Source organism: Pleurodeles waltl, chromosome 7 (assembly GCF_031143425.1).
Source record: "Pleurodeles waltl isolate 20211129_DDA chromosome 7, aPleWal1.hap1.20221129, whole genome shotgun sequence".
NCBI classification, from domain to species: domain Eukaryota; kingdom Metazoa; phylum Chordata; class Amphibia; order Caudata; family Salamandridae; genus Pleurodeles; species Pleurodeles waltl.
This window is the reverse complement of record NC_090446.1, coordinates 1300622497-1300640474: the sequence shown is the minus strand read 5'-3', so window position 1 is coordinate 1300640474 and position 17978 is coordinate 1300622497. Positions and strand designations below refer to the sequence as shown.

The following is a 17978-nucleotide window of genomic DNA, read 5'->3' as shown; positions in this document are numbered from 1 at the left end:
CCAGCAGGTCTGGTAATCTAACTAACAGGCCTGGTACTGGTGATGAAACTCCACTGCGGGCCATCCCTGCCAGGTGCCCACATCCTTTGTTGCCAAACTATAGGTCCTGTGACATCAGGATCCATCGCATTTGATCTTGTGGGTATGGAATATTCCTCATTGGACCTACCTTGCCTAACAAATAAGTTACTTACCCTCAGTAACACTCTTTCTGATAGATGCTCTACTGCAGATTCCTCAACACAGAATACTGCCCAGGAGCCCAGACCGATTCTGGAAACTTTTCTCCAGCAATGCTTCTACACACTGCTACCTGGCATAGCTCCACGCTGGCTTTGTAACAACTCAAAAGTGATTGATTGGAGCAGCATAAAAACGCCACCCCTTCATACTAAGATTAGTCTGTCTTTTACCTTTCCACGCCTTCAGAGGCAGAGTGTAAAAAAATGTTGGATTATTGATACCAGTGTTCTAATTCCTAACTTGGGACACTTTAAAATGTTAAAAAAAGACACTCCACAGAAAGGGGAGGTGGTACCTGTTCAATTCTGAGGAATCTACGGTTAGAGTATCCACCAGAAAGAGCTTTACCAAAGGTAGGTAACTTGTTCCTGGATAGATATCAAAGCAGTATTCTCCCGTCTCATTTATCCCCCTAGGAGGAGCATTGATGGAATGGACTAAGCCCAAAAAGCCTTGCAGAACCAAGTGGGAGAAACACCCTCCCCAGTGATACTTGCTGTCAAGGCAGAAGTGGTTCGACGTGCATGGACCACAATGTTGCATCCTTGCAAACGTCAAGGACAGGCACTAATCGTGTTAATGCAGTGGCAACAGCCTTAGCTCTGGCGGAATGGATTCTCAGACCTTCCGAAGGCTGCTTCTTGGCCACCGCATAGCAGATTTTAAAACAAAGGACTAGCAACAACAAGGAAATGTTTTGCACAGCCTTACCATTATTCTCACCAGAGAACCCCACAAACACCTGAATGTCTACACAATGTTCCTTAGTAAGATGAAGGAAAAAGGTTGAAGCCCTTTTGGGGTCCAGCCAAAGGAGCACCACCTCCCGTTTCGAGGCGTGAGGGGCCAGAGAATATGGGTAGGTTGATTAATTGCCTAACATGAAAGAAAGTCACAACTTTTGGTAAGAAGTCTGCCAGAGTCATCAGCACCAATTTGCCCCAGAAAAAGGTGGTGTAGGGCAGTTGTAACCAACAGTGCCTTAAGTTCACTCACCTGACAATCTGAAGTAATCACAGTGAGGAACACAGTCAGGAGATGCAGTGAGCAGCTATAACTCAGCTCGAAGGGCATACACATGAGAAACAAAAAGGTCAAGTTAACGTGCCACTGTGCATCACAAATGGTTTGAGATGAAAACAGCTGGCAGTACTTACCGCCATATTATGACATTGGCGGGTTGGCTGAAGCCAACCAGTCAATGTACCACTCCGACCGCCACAGCGGTAATAGCCATCGGGCTGGAGGTATCCATCTCCAGCCCGGCAGCCGCCATTGTGCCGCCTGCGGGATGATGACCCCGCCTACCGCCATGCCACGAAAACCATGGCGGTAGGCCATATCAGTGACAGGGAATTCCTTCCCTGTCATTCATAGGGGTATCGCCCTCCCTTCCTCTCCAGTAACCCCCCACCTCTCCAAACTCCCCCACCCCCTACAATCATGCCCCCTTCACACACACCCATTCCCACATGCTTACACGCATGCATACATCCATTCACACACACATCCGCACACACTTTCAAACATACACGCATTCACATAACACAACACACACGCACTCACACCTCCATACATGCACACACGCATTCAACACGAGACACACACCCGCATCCATGCAATCACAAACATTCACGCCGCCCCCTCACACACAAACACACACACCCTCCCCTGTCGGATACCCGACTTACCTGGATCCAGGGGGTCCTCCGGCAGGAGACGGGAGGGGGAGCTGCTGGCGCCAGCAGTGCCCGCCAGCAGAATGCCGCCAAGCTGTATTATTGGTCATAATATGGCTGGCGGCGGTCTACCGGCATGGCGCTGCTGGTGGCAGCAGCTCCACCTTACCGCCATCCGCCGGCATGGCCACAACTGGATTTCCGCCATTCTTGTAGTGGAAATCCGCCTGCAGTCATAATATGGCAGACAGCTGGTAACCACGGCGACGGCCGCCAAAAGACCGTCAGTAGGCGTTTTTTACTGCCGAAGTTGAAATGAGGGCCACTGTCTCTTGCAATATGAGGTTTAAATACATACAATTTACCTATCTCCATTATACCCCTAAATATGTGAACTTCATTATTAAGTTAAATATAATAAGGTGCAATTAGCATTCAAGTTGCTTTGACAATAGAATGCATAGGCGAACATTTCCTCACTAGAACTTGAATTCCTAATCAGGACTAATATAAATACAGATTTATTTGAACTCTTCTTTACAAAAGTTATGGATTTAGCCTTGAAAAAGCCCTCGGCTTGCAAGCCTATATAGGGTAAAACATGTCTTTGCAGATTCTGAAGATATCTCCTTTCGTTAAATCTTTTTTTCTGCATACAAGAAAAAGAATAAAAATAAAGCATTCTATTGTTAAGACAACTTGAATGGAATATATTTATCCTTGACTATATTTGGTGAAGCACGTGTTAGCCTATTCTGATGACATCTCCTTTGGTTAAATCCTTTGCATACAAGAAAAAAAAAAACATTCTATTGTGAAAGAAACTTGAATTAATATTTTTTTTCCAATTGCACCTTATTATACTCAAATCTTTACTGTGTTTAACCTACTTAAAGCAATTGATGAATCTTTTGGAGGATACACTCGTTGTCAGGGTAGTGTTGTGTGATGTTCCACACGCCATCCCGCACAAACCACAACTCTGATCATCCTCAGACTAGGGCAGGGGCAGAGAACACTCCAGGTCTGTGGGGGTACATACAGGCCGTACTACAGCAGCAGGGCACTTCCTCAGCTCCAGGCAATACCAACAACATATGCCTTGGTTAGGCTGGCTGTGTACAGCTCAGCCCATTTCTTAAAGGCAAATTTTCTGTCGGAACACTGTAGCTGGGTTTCTCCTATGGGTAGATTTCCTCCTGCAGAGATGCCCTCCAAACCCCTCTCTCAGCAGGCCAGGTAGACTCTTTTTCCAAGGTAGATCCACAACTTTACTACAGTGAGTAGCTGCAAAAGTCTTTGGGTGATATCTCCTTGCCTCTGGGAGAGTGACTGTCAATCACACCTGTACTAGATCTCAGATGTTTCTGAGACCCTAAGTGGAGTATGAATTTCACTGGTCAGAGAGAAATCCTAGAATCATCTGTGTATGCTCCAGTCCTGCTCTTTCACCACTTTCCGGACAGGGACTGTTGATTCCCGATGTTCTGTTCTTGAGCCAGTTCAAGTGAGTTCCTTTACACCTTGCATCCCTCCTCTCAAGAACAGACTGTACTACTGGCGATAGTTAAGCAGCAGGTAGCCAATGTGTTAAGAGTGCTCTCCTTGAGCACTTCCTACATGGGAGTGAACCCCACACACCTGATCTAGCATCCTTTGAGAGCAGCATCTGTGGGGCACAACATACAGGCCCTGACCTGAAATGTTCATCCTGTCCATCAAAAGAGACCGCTGTCTTTGTCGCACCACACTCTACATCCAGACTGAAGGAAATGCTCAAGAAAGGGATAAATGGTCAGTTTTACAGGTCTATTAAGAGCCCTATAAAGAGCCCGACCTTCATCCTTCCAAACGTAAGAGTCTGTTGCATCACGAATGCCTCAGGAACACTAGTAATACACAATGACAGTCTGGCAGGCTACTTCGAACCCCCATTTTGTACAACTTTCAGTCGCTCACAATAATCCAAAATTAACTCAACTGACCAATGCTCTAACAGTCCATACTCTACAATGGCTCACATCACCATCCACTTTTATCATGCACATGTACTAGTCATGCACCTAGAAAGTAGCAAAATAACTTGGCTACATAACTTAGCATAATTTTAGGGGCGAGGCCAGTAGGCCTCTCGCCAGCGCAAGGAGGAGGGAAAAAGACCTATTCTGCATTTATGTTTTAAAATTATGCTACCAAAATTATGCAGCCAGCTTGAGTAGTTCCATGTCCAAGGAAATTAACCTTGGTGTGCCACTTCAGACCACTGAGCCCTGCTTGGGGGGGTTCAGTACCATTCACTAAAGATGGGCTCCACAGCACACACAAGATTGTTGTGCACGTGGGCCACAACAATGTCAACATACCAGTGAGACATTCAGTTGGGTAACTCCTGGCAGGGGCGTGCATTCACAAAATTATGCAAGTGACATTCCCGTTTCAACAGCTTATATTTACTTCTCTAATGCTCAAAAGTGTCCTCCCACAACTTATGTCCTAAACAAGCGTTAAATCCTCAGTTATATATATAGCATTGCACTTTCTTCCTCACCTGTGTTATCAGGCATGGAGGCCTGGTCTGTATTTCTCTCCTTCCGGAAGACAATGTTTCCAAACTGCAGGACAGCAGACACCATCCTAAGCATGGCTGAAGGGAGCAGGAAAACGAAAGGAAATGGAAATATTACAACTAAGATATAACACCTTAGAAAACTGTGTTATATAAGGAAACAGCCCAATCGCGTAGCTGCATGGTACCAGGAAATTGTTGATCTAAAATAACAAAAATATCAACACACAAAGCAATGTAAGTCAAAGAAACTACGAACCTGCATAGACATGAAGAATAAGGAAGCTACAGGGTTTATATTTTACTACTGTTTGTGGATCAAAGATCTCTTGCAAGAGGTACTCTTAATTTGTTGAGATAATATATGTATAGCTTGTGGAGATATATATATATACACACACACATATAATGCATGCAGTATTCCCCAGGGACCACAAATCAGAGAAGAGCTCGGCTAAGACTGAATAAAACTAAATCAACGCCATTCTGCTGTACTACCCAAAAAAATGGAAGCAGGCTAGGTATCCTTCCACCACACAGTCTCTTTTTTTTAACTCTGAAATACGACTCTGAACCAATAAAGAAAGTGGATGTTGTAAGTGAGGACTTATAAAAGGACAAAAGGATGTCTCTTCATGTAAAATAGAAAGAGCAAGGGTCACTGGGTTCTAAGAAAAAGATTTGGGCTCACATGGTGGGGTATGAACAGACGGGTGATAGGGCAGCCAGATTTGTTCTCGTGCCGTCAGGGCAATAGCTAGCCAAGAGCATTATCTGGCACCCCGCATGAGCAGGGAGCCAAACTGGCCAGCGCCTTTGCCATTTCCCCACTAGAGCCGGAGCCATCACCCAACTAGGGATCTGATGAGCCTTCACGAGTATGAAAGGAGCTTGGGGTGCAAACTCCTGATCAAAGGTTTGGCATCCGTCAGCCTAGTAGATGTAGATGAAAGCTGGGCTTTTACAGAGGGATGTGTGGTTTCTGCTCAGGCTGGCAGCCCGGATTGTTTTTTCACTTCTTTCCTTACTCATGGATTTGTACAATAGTAGCAGTAGCATACCTGCCTTTACAAAGATGCAGGGCTATGACACATTGTCTGCTTACATTCTTGCCTATCTGGAATCATTTAACTGATTCGACAGCATCTCTGCCTTGCGGATGTCGGCATCTGGAATACTAGGCCTTCACAGATTACTCTCTTGTTTGGTGTACATCAACACAGTACACCATAACACTCTAGTTAGGTTGATGCTGAATAGCTACATGTATGTTTTAGTCTCTTTGCCGCAACTGGACTACCTACAGCATGGACTATCCTGGTAAATCCCTGCGTCTTTCACCAGTCTCTTTCCCTTTGTCTCCTACACATGTGCATCTGTCTCTCACACCTTCTACTCCATCACAATGCTAGGTGCTACACGACACGACAAGATCATAGTAGCTCTCTCGTAACTTGGGCACAAAACCGGAATACTTCCCACAAGGCAGCAAATACACCACTCTGCCAACCATGCACCCCTCTAATATAGAGCATGTTATCTGTCTGATAATGGGCTTGGTGCACCACAAACTACTATGAAGCGATATATAAATGCTACAATACAATATAATTATGTTTTTCTAAAATAATTTTCCCATCAAAGAACATTTTGTATTTGCAAATAGTGTCATCACCCCAACTCCCAAGGGTTGATGGATACTACCTATAACTCCCCACAATACAGAGTAACAATTCACAAAGCTTTGTAGTCCGAAGAAACATTATTCACAATTCAGTCTAGGATGTTCAACCTACCAACTCACAAAACCGTGTTTAACAACAAAGCAAACTGCCCACAAAGCTTTTAGTACATAGAAACTTCTAACTCACAAAGTAGCACTGGAAAAAGCAACTACAAAGTCAGACAGTTATGGTGCACCAAAAACCTAGTTTGCTATATAGGATGATAAACTCATTAGACAGGCTGTGTAGGATAATTAAACTACCAAATCAAAAAGCAATTTTGGACAGTCTACCAACTCAAAGCACAGTGCAGGACAAGGAAACTACAATGTAGTGCAGGATAAGGAGAGCATCAACTCTCATTGGTGCAAGCACACAGAGATTAGTTTCTTTAAACCTAGTTCTCCATAACTGGAACCTTCACCAAATTATGAACCCTTAATAGCTCCACTAGATCCCTGAATATTTCACAAGGGAAAAAATGTTTTTGTAATCTGCACCATTTTAAGGTAATTAATTTAACCACTAACAGTGTAGAGACAGCAGCCTCTAAACTATTGTAATGTGTTCTTAAATGAATAATTAAATAAAAGGGCGCAGATCAGCAGTACATACAGAGAGAAACATGTGCACTGTAGCATTTAAGCACCAAATTATCTAAGCCATCCCCGAGGGATTTGGATCTTAATGGAAAGTTGTCCACCTTAGTTCACTCTTCTGCTTTCTCAAATTAATTTGCTGAAGATTCTCAAGATGGAGAACTCATATTAAAATTGAATAACATTCCCTTCTTTATAATGGGAGTTTAATAGTGTTGACCTATTCTGTGTTTTCAGCTTTTTGTCCTCTGTGAATGCCAGTACAATTGGTATAGGTGTAGTGCTTTCACAGGTACATGGGAGGACAGAAAACTGGCTTTTGCTTCCCTTCGCTGTCTAGTACTGAGAGGATCTATTCCGTCATCGAACAGGAGTCATTAGCTTCTGCATGGGCAACAAACTATTTTTGTGCTTTCATTTGGGGCACTAGGGTAGTATTGATGGCCCAAAGAATTGCTGGTGGTGCTTGGCAATATTGGCTGTAAAATTACAGGATTTTGATAGTTGTGTTGAGTATGTACGAGGCTGAAAGAACAAGCTGGTGGACTGTTTGTCGAGACTGCCTGGTAAGGCATCTGATGACGAAGTGGTGGCAAGTATGGAAGATAACAAGGAAGGTTTGCAGGGATGTACAGCCACGGATGATTAGATGTGTGGTATGGAAGGTGATAGTGTTTTCAAAGCAGTGGCCAATATGATCAAAGGTTGAGTGAGAAGAGAGAACATTTCCAGATGCAGTGACCATTAAATATGAAGCACCCTCCTCTGAGGCCATGGCAGGATGAGAGAGAGAATGCCAGTATCTGGGGATGTGTCCAGTACACTGACTTCACCCAGGTCTTGAAGCTCGTATTCTGAAAGGTCCAGGGACCCCTCCCCTCCCTCGCCATAATCCAGCCCATAATAAGGATCAGGATCTGTCATTTGGGGGGGCGGGGTGGCGAGGCTGCTGGTGCCAGAGATGGCGTCGTATGACGCCCATCCAGCTTCATATCGGAAATAGGAGCAGGGGTGTTGACTGTGGAGCCAGCACCAGGGAAGGTCGAAGTTGTGCGACCAGCACTGGTTTAGGTCCATGTATGGATCCATGGATGCCTCTTGGAGCCGAGGCCGAAGCTTCCGGCACGGAACACAAAGGGGCCCATTCTGAATCTGCAGGGCCCGACGGCACGCCAGCAGAGTCAGACTGCCCACAAATGAGGTGCATGGTCTCATAAAGCTCTTCAAGGTGGGCAGGGGTTGCTCTGACTCCCAGAGTGGAGTCGGCCCACACACACGCTCAGCAGATAGACAATGCTCCCTTTCCCTCATCGACCGACGGACAGTGTGAAGTCGAAGGAACGTTTCGCCTTCTTTCACTTCTTCTTATACCTCTACTTACCTGAACATCCCGAGGACTTGGAATGGACTGAAGAAGATGCGGGCTCCACAACAGATCCAGAGACCTTCCTCTCAACCGAGAGCAGGACTTATGTGGAGACAAGCCCTGGGCGGCCATCAGCTTTAGGGACAGTAACCTCAAAGCCTTTGGATTCATTGCTTGACATTTGGAGCATGACTTTGGTGTCTGGAGCACAACCAAAACCCAAAGGCACACGAGCTGTGGATCCGTCACTGACATTGCTCGATCACAGGACCCGCAGGGCTTGAACCTGGTCTTCCTAGAGGACATCCTCGACGCACCAGGAGTTTGGAAACTCGAAAACACTTTGACAAAAAGTCAAAAAAGGCCAGTTAAAAATTGACTGAGGGTAGCTTCCTTCCAAACAGCTCTCACTGGCACAGAAAGAAAAGAACTGACATCAGCACGCTGGGGTGGCACCTATATAGGACCTGCGACGTCATATCCGGCATGGACAATGCTGAAGATGGAATCAGAGCTGATCAGCACCACCTAACATCGTGCAGGGGTACTGCTCAAGAAAAATCACTGGATCCAGACTGATGCCTGGGGAAATTTAAAAGGTAAGGAACTTGCACAAGAAGTCTCTATCAGATACCAATGTGTTTTCTATCTGCATTTATTTTTAAAAGCAGAAAAATACAGAAATTGGGCTTCTTTTAAGTGTGCTACCTTTCACAAATTCCAGGCCAACAGCTGAGCAGATAGACAGCATGGGGGGTTAAAAAAAAAAACAGGATGAAAGGTCATTTAATACTGTCATATGTCAACATATATTTGAAGAATAATGCTAAAACGTACCTACGGGTGTACTGTTATGTTATATTTGACTGCTTCATTTGCTAAAACATGACAGCCATCAAAGTATGAGTGCTCTTTTATGAGTTAAATAAATGTGGAAATAATTAATTTTGAATTTAATTAATTCACAAAACAAATACAGATAAATACTAATAAGATGGCTAAAAAATAAATATGCATAAATACAGACGGAAATGTTGTAAAGTGAATGCCATAAAAAGCGAGTCTTACTGATAATGCCATACAACTTCTGGTGAGCACTGGTGTGAAGTATGTTTGTACTACAGTGTTCAACCCACAAGAAAATGGTCAGGGGGAGAAGATCATTCTAGTGATTAAGTAGAACAAAAAGCTGGCTGGCGGTGCAGGGATTGTTGTTCAGAGTGCTGTAAAACACACATTGTAGGTAACTGGGTTAAGGTTAAACCTGGTGGTGTGGGTCAGGGCTTGTCCAAATTCCGGGGCCCATATTAGAGTAAAGATCGTGGGGGTAAACTGGGTGAAACTGGAGAATAGGCACACGTGGAATTTGAGGAGAGTTATGCTGTTCCACAAGGGAGGTAAAAATGTGGTGCAGCTCAAGAAGGAAGTTGATGGGTGTTCTGGTTGGTTGCTGATGGAGGACAGTGATTTCCAATGGGAAGCAGACGCTGGGGTTGCATCACATGATAGGGGTGAAGCAAGGGCTTGGTTTTTTTGGTTTTTCGATGGAGCGGGCAGTAAGGTCATGCAGGTCAAGAGGATTGTTGGGTGATTTTGTGTGGGGATGACTTATCTGTTTTGTCATTGTGAAGTCTCAGGTGTGTGTTTCAGTTTTTGTCCTCTGTGGTCTTGAAGTCTTTGCTTTGGTCAGTCCTTGTTGGGTCCGTTCGGTTTGCAGTTGTTGTGTTTGTTGTTTTGGGAAGGAAGGGGGATGTGTAATAGTGTAGACTTACTCTGTGTTCGGCTTAGTTTCTTACCTGTGCCCAGCTCTGTGATGTTCATATAGAATGTTGCTTAGGTAATGCTCTGTGACTTCATGGGGGTACTGGGTTTACCTTGGAATGTGGCAGATGCTGTTGGTGTCTGGCTTGCTGAGTCACAAGATTTTGCTAATAAATAACTCCTACAGCCTCCTTCAGTGTGTTCACTATAGGAAGCCTCATACACACTGAATAAAACAGCATGCTTAACCTCGTCCCCACTGGCAGGAAATGCCAGGGCAAGACAAGAGAGTGAGACTGAAGGTTTAAAGCCGAGAGATAAATGTTAGTTAACCAAACAGATTTCAAGAGTTGCTTTGCCCATTTGACCATTTGTCCTGAAACCAGAGTCTAGGCAGTAAGGGTAACTGAAGGTGAGAGCTTTGCAGATTGAGGCAATCAGAAGATTCCTGAGTAGCTGCAGTATTGCATTGCCTTCTTGTGAAATGAAAAAAGAATAGATGAAGGATGAAATGAAGAACAAAGCAAACATTCACCCCCAGTCACAGATCTGGGTTTAATCCATCATTGTTTTGCTCAGCATGCTATTCCAGTTTGCAAATGTATGCGAATCAGCCTTGACCCTGCTCTCTATGAGAACAGTCCAGTCAAACTGCCAGGTCAGGCCCTCCCTGGAACAGAAACAGGCAGTCTAGGACTGGTTTCGTGGTATCACCTGCCATCAGCCAGGCCAGCTTGAATCTGGTGGCATAGCGAGCACAGAACCCACGTCTGGGCACACCCTTTCCAATTAGGGTGACAAATGCAAAAAACAACAGATGATGGACGTAGCATAGAATAAAAATAAATTAAACATTCACCCCAGTCACAGCTTACCTATTTGTTGGTTCAAAGCACCACCTTGCTCATTCTACACTGATGATGCTCTGCTCTGATAAAAAAGGGTGCTGGCAGTAATGGCTTGTAACTGAGAAGGTAAGCTTTGCAGAATGAGAAAACTATATAAATAAAAACTAAATAAAAGTGTTTGTCTTAGGCAAAGTGATCAGTCATTTTACCCACCTATCAAATTCATGAAATATTTAATCTGAATGAAAGGTAGACAGAGAGACTACAAAATCTATGGCTGGGAGAAATAGAACCTGCAATAGCTTTCCATTCATCTATGTTTCATTAGCTGTGTAAATGTCCAATAGGCGAAGACGCGGAACCTTTAAAGTCATGATGGCGTTCAGCCAGAGTTACGTTCTGCTTCCATTTTATACAACAAGTTTATACATTACCTGATAGCAGCGCTTGAAGAGGTGAACCCTACAGAGCAGAGGCCTATCCTTTCCACCCTTTCACACTGAGCTCTCTTCTTTGAGCCCACAGATAAGGTTGGGTAAATTACTTTTTAACTTTCAGGAACACTTTGCCATGACAAACCTGCCAATTAAAGCGGGGAGGAACAAATATAAAATAATATTGACAAAGAAGTTGTCTGAAAATATTTCAAGATGATGGCCAGAGTCTGAAAGGAATTCCAACTTTGGGGTACCTGGGTATGGGTTTTGCAGTGTGTACCAAGTGATCATTCCAATCCTAAAAGTACAAGCTCACTCTTACGCCTTCCACCAGTGCATCACTGCAGTTCACTCTTAAAATTGGTGGCCAGTTGGTTGATCTGAGTTCAGGCACCACATTGTTGGCCTGATATGTAACTGAACTTTGGATTGTGTCACCTGGCCGGCCACTGCTCCAAACACAGGTACCTTGTGATCATTTTAGTAGGCAACCAAGCAATCTCTTCATATCGAGTTTACAACTCAAGCTACTGGGAGCTGAGGAAATTGAAGCCATGCTCAACACAGAATTTGCTTATGGACTAGCCTTGACTGCATCAGTGATTAAACTCTCATCAAGGAGGTTCATGTTGGATGGGACCACTTACCCACTCTAGTTTTCCAATGTAAACTCTAATCTGGGCTAACGTGACTGAATCAGGTTGCAGAAAAAAGAAAAAACAAAGTGAATAATGAGTGATGATTTTCTTTTGAAGGGGGTCTGCAGGGCGCAGGCAGAGACAAACTGGAGTAACTAACATGAAGAAAGAGGGTCTAATGGCCAGGAGAATGAGGGCTTGAAAAGCATTTATATAGGGCACATAAAGAATGGACAATTGGGTATTTTCAATTCAGACCAAAATAAGTTACACGCAGTGCTGGTATCTAGTGTAGACAGGTGGCTTCCTAAGCAACTCACTTTATCTAACTCTTGTAAGACATTGACAGAGTCAGCTGGCAGGATTGGATCTCAACATTAGTATGAGCTGCGAGGTCAAGGGATGAAAACACTACGGAGTCAGATCATCTAGTTATATACTGACAAGTGACTATTTATATTAAAGAACAAAGGAGAAGCGTGAATTTGCAACAATACTGATGCCGTGAAATAAAATGGAACTAATACAGCCAGAAGTCCACTGACATCCGAAAATGGTATATTTGGAAACCCATCACTGGATGTGTCAGTATTTTACACGTGCCTGGTTTCAATAGCACATTTAACTCACATTATTTTGCAAGATCTGCTCAACGTGATTATTGTGGAAATATGTTTGGTCATTGTCAGATAAGTCTATCTGGGAAGCCTGTAAAGCGACCGAATAAGAAACCTTCACTGGACTAGTGTCCACTTTAAAGAAAGCAAGAGTTTGTATGGAAATACGGCAGCACGGACATTTAAAATGCTAGAGAGAAAGCCACTAAATTAAATTAAATGTGTATGTTTAATGGTGTTAGTAAATGTTTACATATTGGGTGAGAGGGCATCTGGTAGTTGTTCCTTGACTGACAGCACCAAACAAGTTTCGGAAGATTACTCATTTAAGGAAAGTGAAACAACCACAATCAACCATTAAACCTGTTTACAGATATTGCCAACATTCTCTTTATTGAACTCCTGCGTTAATCTTAAGAAAGCAAAGAGTAAATGAAGCAAGCACTATCTCTCCGGTTGTCTTATTTGACGTTTACGAGGCCACCGTTCCCGTCCCGTGTGAGCAGCACTACTTGTGCTACACACAATCGGTGAAAAGTACAAAAAAGTGCACAATCTCCACTTGTCTCCTGTTTTACTTGGCGCCTAACTCTAATAGGCCAGTACTCCTTTACACAGAGCAAAAGTGTTTTGTGACAGGAACTATGATTCATCTGCAGCTCAAGTCAGTAACATAAAGAGCTGCATATTTAGCAGACTGTATTTTTGGTTATCAACAGTTCTTATAATTTATGAGCGAAAGGGCCAGGAAACTGTTAGTTCGCCTAGCCCAGCAAAAATCCTTGAACTTTTCCGATGAACTAACGCTCCCTTCCCGCCAAGTTTCTAGGTAAAAGTATCAGGTACGAACGAAATGAACGAGACGAACTAAAGTGGGAGTAGTTCGAGTGGCAGCCACTAGATGGCAGCGTCGTCGCATGCTAACTACGAAAAGAAGCAAGGACACGTAGAGAAGGACTATTGCAGCGATTTTATGTACACACTATAAATCTACTGTAGGCAGATAATGACCGCTAGGTCAAATCTGGTCATTCCGAGGAGTGCTGCAATAACGTAGGCTCTGCCTAGACCCTACCTCGTAGAGTCGTACCTGCTCTTACACTGATTGACTGTGTCCTCTACAGCGGTCGAAGTGCATTAAAAAAAATCAGTGGGGGCGGGGTCAGAGCAAGGGGGCTGGGTCAAAGGTGTGGCAAAAAAAAAGTATTCTGGACTTTATGGGCTTTCAACCTCAACTACCTACATATAAAATAACAGGCAGATTAAATGAAAAAAAAAGAAAAGTTGTTACTCAGTGGGAAATGCACAAAAGTAGACTATGGAACCTCTCTTAGTTAACGCACTGCAGTGGTCTATGTGTAACCAGAAAGCCACTGTCTTGAATGAGGCAGTGGAGAGTAGTGACTTAGTACTACGAGGTCACCACGTGTACCAGAACGCACTGTGAATGTGGTCATTATTTTAAGCTGGCAATACACACATTATAAGGCAGATGGCAACAAAATGCACAAAAGGGTCTAAGAGAAAATGGTGCTTCCAAAATACGGATTTTAGTAATACCCAGACTGTATGTAATGCATTTTCTATTACTGTCCCCTCAGTACCTCCAGAAGTAAACGTAAACGCTATATAAATACAATTACAATTAAAAGCACATTCTTCACAACTCAGTTGTTAACTCTTAACACTTCCACTCAAAAAATATAAATCTTTGTCATCACAAAGCTTTGAGTGATGCAATCAATTAAAGCCAGTATCAGCTTCCAAGCATCCTTTACATTTGCAGATTACCCTTTACATTTGCAGATTAACTCATAGCGCACATTTGCATTTCTTTCAGGTAAGCAGACACCCTGGCAGGAAGGCTTGTTTAACAGTCTACCCAGCTACAGTTTCACTGCACAGGAGACTCACTGAATGACACTTCAGCTGAATCATTTAAACTATCAAAATTAACCTCCCAGGCGGTTGTCTTTTTACAAAAAGTAGGGGAGTGTTTTTTCAGAAATCAAGGAAGTATGGGAAGTAGTGCCCTTCCGATCCTGACCACTATGACCACTGGTCCTCTACAGCCTCTTGCAAACTGAAGCACACTCATGGGCACACAACACCCATTCCAAAAAGCATTTATACTACACTTCACTTTAGTCCATCTCTTCCAGTGCTGCAATTACCCCTCTGAAGTATTTGTGTCCTTATCATAGATCTAATTCGGCTCTACTCAATGCACACCCTAGAGCTCATTAAATGCACCTGTCATATTTTATTCTCCTACTCTATTTAGACCACCGGGACAATTAAATGCTCTTATCTCACCTCGCCCTCATGCACAATATTTATATAGATGAATTAGTATTAGCATCAGTCCCTCGTACTTCCAAGGCCTGTGCATGTGCATGTGCTGGAATATATTGACAGAGACTCGCCTATACGTCTACTGCAAGATTCCCAGGCAGGTTAGAGAGTGTTTTACATGGGATGAAAAGTGAGGGGTTTCTAAAGGAGACGAAGTCAAAGAAGTCTCAGCAGGAATACTTGACCAAATAAATAAGTAACAAAAGCTATTTTGTTGTGTATAATTAGATTTGAAAATGTTTCAGTCCTGACAAAATGAGACTGTGAATTAAGCATTCCTAAGGTCTATGGAAGGGATAGTTGTCTTCAGAGTGTCTCAATCACGCATGTACTCTTCACACCACTGTCTTTCAGTCTCTCACTATGTAAGTCACTTATGCCCTTCTCCTTCTGCACCCAATTCCTTCCATCTCATTCACCAACCAGTCACACAAAACTCACCCACTGTAACCACAGTATTTTCTTTTCTATTGCTTATTTTCATATTTCAAAAACTGTGTATCCCTTCACACACTTTTCCATAGTTACAATTAGCATTACACGTGACTATCGCTGTGTGCTTGCAGAGAGGCCATGGACCGAATGAGCATGAATCTCAACATTTTATGACCCAGTGATGGAAACTGTGAGAAGCTCACACTGCCTTCAGCCTAAACTCCAGAATTCTCTATTGTGCCCTGTCGTGAACTCCCATCTACACCCTGAGCTCACCTAGACACTTGGCGTGACTCAGTTTACAGTGTGCACATTAAATCAGTCATATGTTGCATGAAGGAACTATACAAACAGGACATTTAGGAAAAGCAATTACTCTTAGGGAATGCAAGATGAAGTAAAATGTGAAATGTAAACAGGGACTGCTTCACTTACATAGATTACCTTATTGTATGTGGCAGTTATTGTTGACAAATTGAGCAGTGTTTTCGCTCGTAAAGTTAAGGACATGAATACTGGGCCTGATGGAGACTCGTGTCAGTTTAATTTCTGCCATGTCTCAGACCCAGTAGGACCAGCCCCACTTAAAGCCCTAGTTACACACTCTGAAAAACTGGTAGAGTCGGAGTAAAGCAGATTATGCCCTAGCCTTACTGCCTTTCTAGCGACACAAGCCAGCCAGGCATTCTTCAGATCATATTATATACCCGCCGGCCTCTTCGCTGGGTACTTACACATCATCTCCTCGTGTGCGAAGCCCATGATCTTCATGGATTCCAACGTCTCCTGGAAGATGTCCTTGTCCTGCTGGCCAGGGATGGGGAGTGCACCATTGGACAGGAAGCGGTACTGGTTGAAGGACTCCAGTAACAGGTCGGCTGTATGGGAGGGGACAGAGGTAGAAGTAAGTTACCAGCTTGTTGTGGGCCCCAAGCCTTCATAACAATTATCAGTGGAAGGGTGGCTAGGGTGCCCATTCTTTCTGGCCACTGACCTACCAGTGACAACTGAGTAGACCTTTAATGCTACTAAGAAGCCAGTGATGCCAATGTCCCCTCTGGCAGGAAGGGGCTTTGCAGACACACTTTGAACCGCAATCAAGGCTATTTCATGACTGACTCATAGGAGTTGCAGGGGTGCCTGGCAGCTTCAACCATTAAGGGTCGATGAAGACAGCATTCCTATTACAAGCAAAGGCACACTGCGGTTATGCTAACAGGGAAGAGACCAGACATTCTCCTCCTGAAAAAAATACTTGTGCCTTTTCTAAATGGGCATAGAATAAGACATGCATACGCAATACTGCACAATCTCACAACTGTAACACCAGCTCTGTACCTCTCTTTCATGTATAATGCAGCACTATGGCCCTCTCCCATGTGTAATAACAGTGTTCCCTCTACGCATGTGCAATCCGAGCAATGTGTCTCCATGCATGGGTAATACCCCGCTGCCCCTCCCCCACCAAGTGTAACAGGGCTGTCTCTCTATGCATGAGTAATACCAGCACCATCCTCCTTTCTGAAGTGTAAAGCCAGCACTGTCCATCTCTCTCTTGTGCAATACCAGAACGTTGCCTTTTCTCCCAGTGATACCAATGTGTGATACCAGCACTGTTCCACTCTCCCATGTGTCACAGCAGCACTCTGCCCCTTTGCCATGGGTAGTACCAGCACCATCGTCTCTCACACATGCAATACCAAGACTACCGTTCTTATACCAAGTGTGATACCAGAACCGTGCCCTTCTCCCATTTGCACTACCACCACCAGCCCACTCTTCTAAGGATAATAAAAGCACTGCTCTCATCTCCCGCGTGTGATACCAGTACTCCCCCTCTCCACGGTGTAAAATTAACTTTCTGTTTTCTTCCATGAGTGATACCAGCGATGTGCCCTCTACCTTGTGTATTAACACTGTGCTTCCTTCCCAAGCACGATACCAGCACCGCCTCTCGCTTGCATAATACCAACACTGTCCCCATTTCTCTCATGTGTGACACCAGCACTGTCCTTCCCTCCCTTGTGTAATACCAACACTGTGCCTCTATCCCATGTATGACACCAGCACTATCTGTCTCTCTGGTCTATTCCCAACACTGTGCCTCTACCTCCTGTGATACCAGCACTGTCCTTCTCTCCATTGTGTAATACCAATACTGTGCCTCTATCTCCTGTGATACCAGCACTGTCCTCCTCTCCGTTCTGTAATACAAACACTGTGCCTCTATCCCATGTGTGATACCAGCACTGTCCTTCCCTCCCTTGTGTAATACCAACACTGTGCCTCTATCCCATGTATGACACCAGCACTGCCAGTCTCTCTTGTGTAATACCAACACTGTGCCGCTATCTCCTGTGATACCAGCACTGTCCTTCTCTCCCTTGTGTAATACTAATACTGTGCCTCTATCTCGTGTAATACCAGCACTGTCCACCTCTCTGTTCTGTAATACCAACACTGTGCCTCTATCCCATGTATGACACCAGCACTGCCCGTCTCTCTTGTGTAATACCAACACTGTGCCTCTATCTCCTGTGATACCAGCACTGTCCTTCTCTCCCTTGTGTAATACCAGCACTTTCCTATTTCTCCCATGTATGACACCAGCACTGCCCGTCTCTCTTGTGTAATATCAACACTGTGTCTCTATCACATGTATGACACCAGCACTGCCCGTCTCTCTTGTGTAATACCAACACTGTGCCTC

General features: G+C 44.1%; 1 protein-coding gene across 7 annotated transcripts in view; it reads right to left on the bottom strand.

Moving 5' to 3' along the window:
• Positions 1 to 17978, bottom strand: part of LOC138246211 (myosin-10-like) — a 491460-nt gene that overhangs the window by 172786 nt on the left and 300696 nt on the right. For all 7 annotated transcript variants that reach the window (XM_069200598.1, XM_069200595.1, XM_069200596.1 and 4 more), the window contains 2 exons: positions 16003 to 16146; positions 4471 to 4566 (listed from right to left, as the gene is read on the bottom strand). In XM_069200598.1, the coding sequence (XP_069056699.1) occupies positions 4471 to 4566; positions 16003 to 16146 (240 nt within the window). The remainder of the gene's footprint in view (positions 1 to 4470; positions 4567 to 16002; positions 16147 to 17978) is intronic.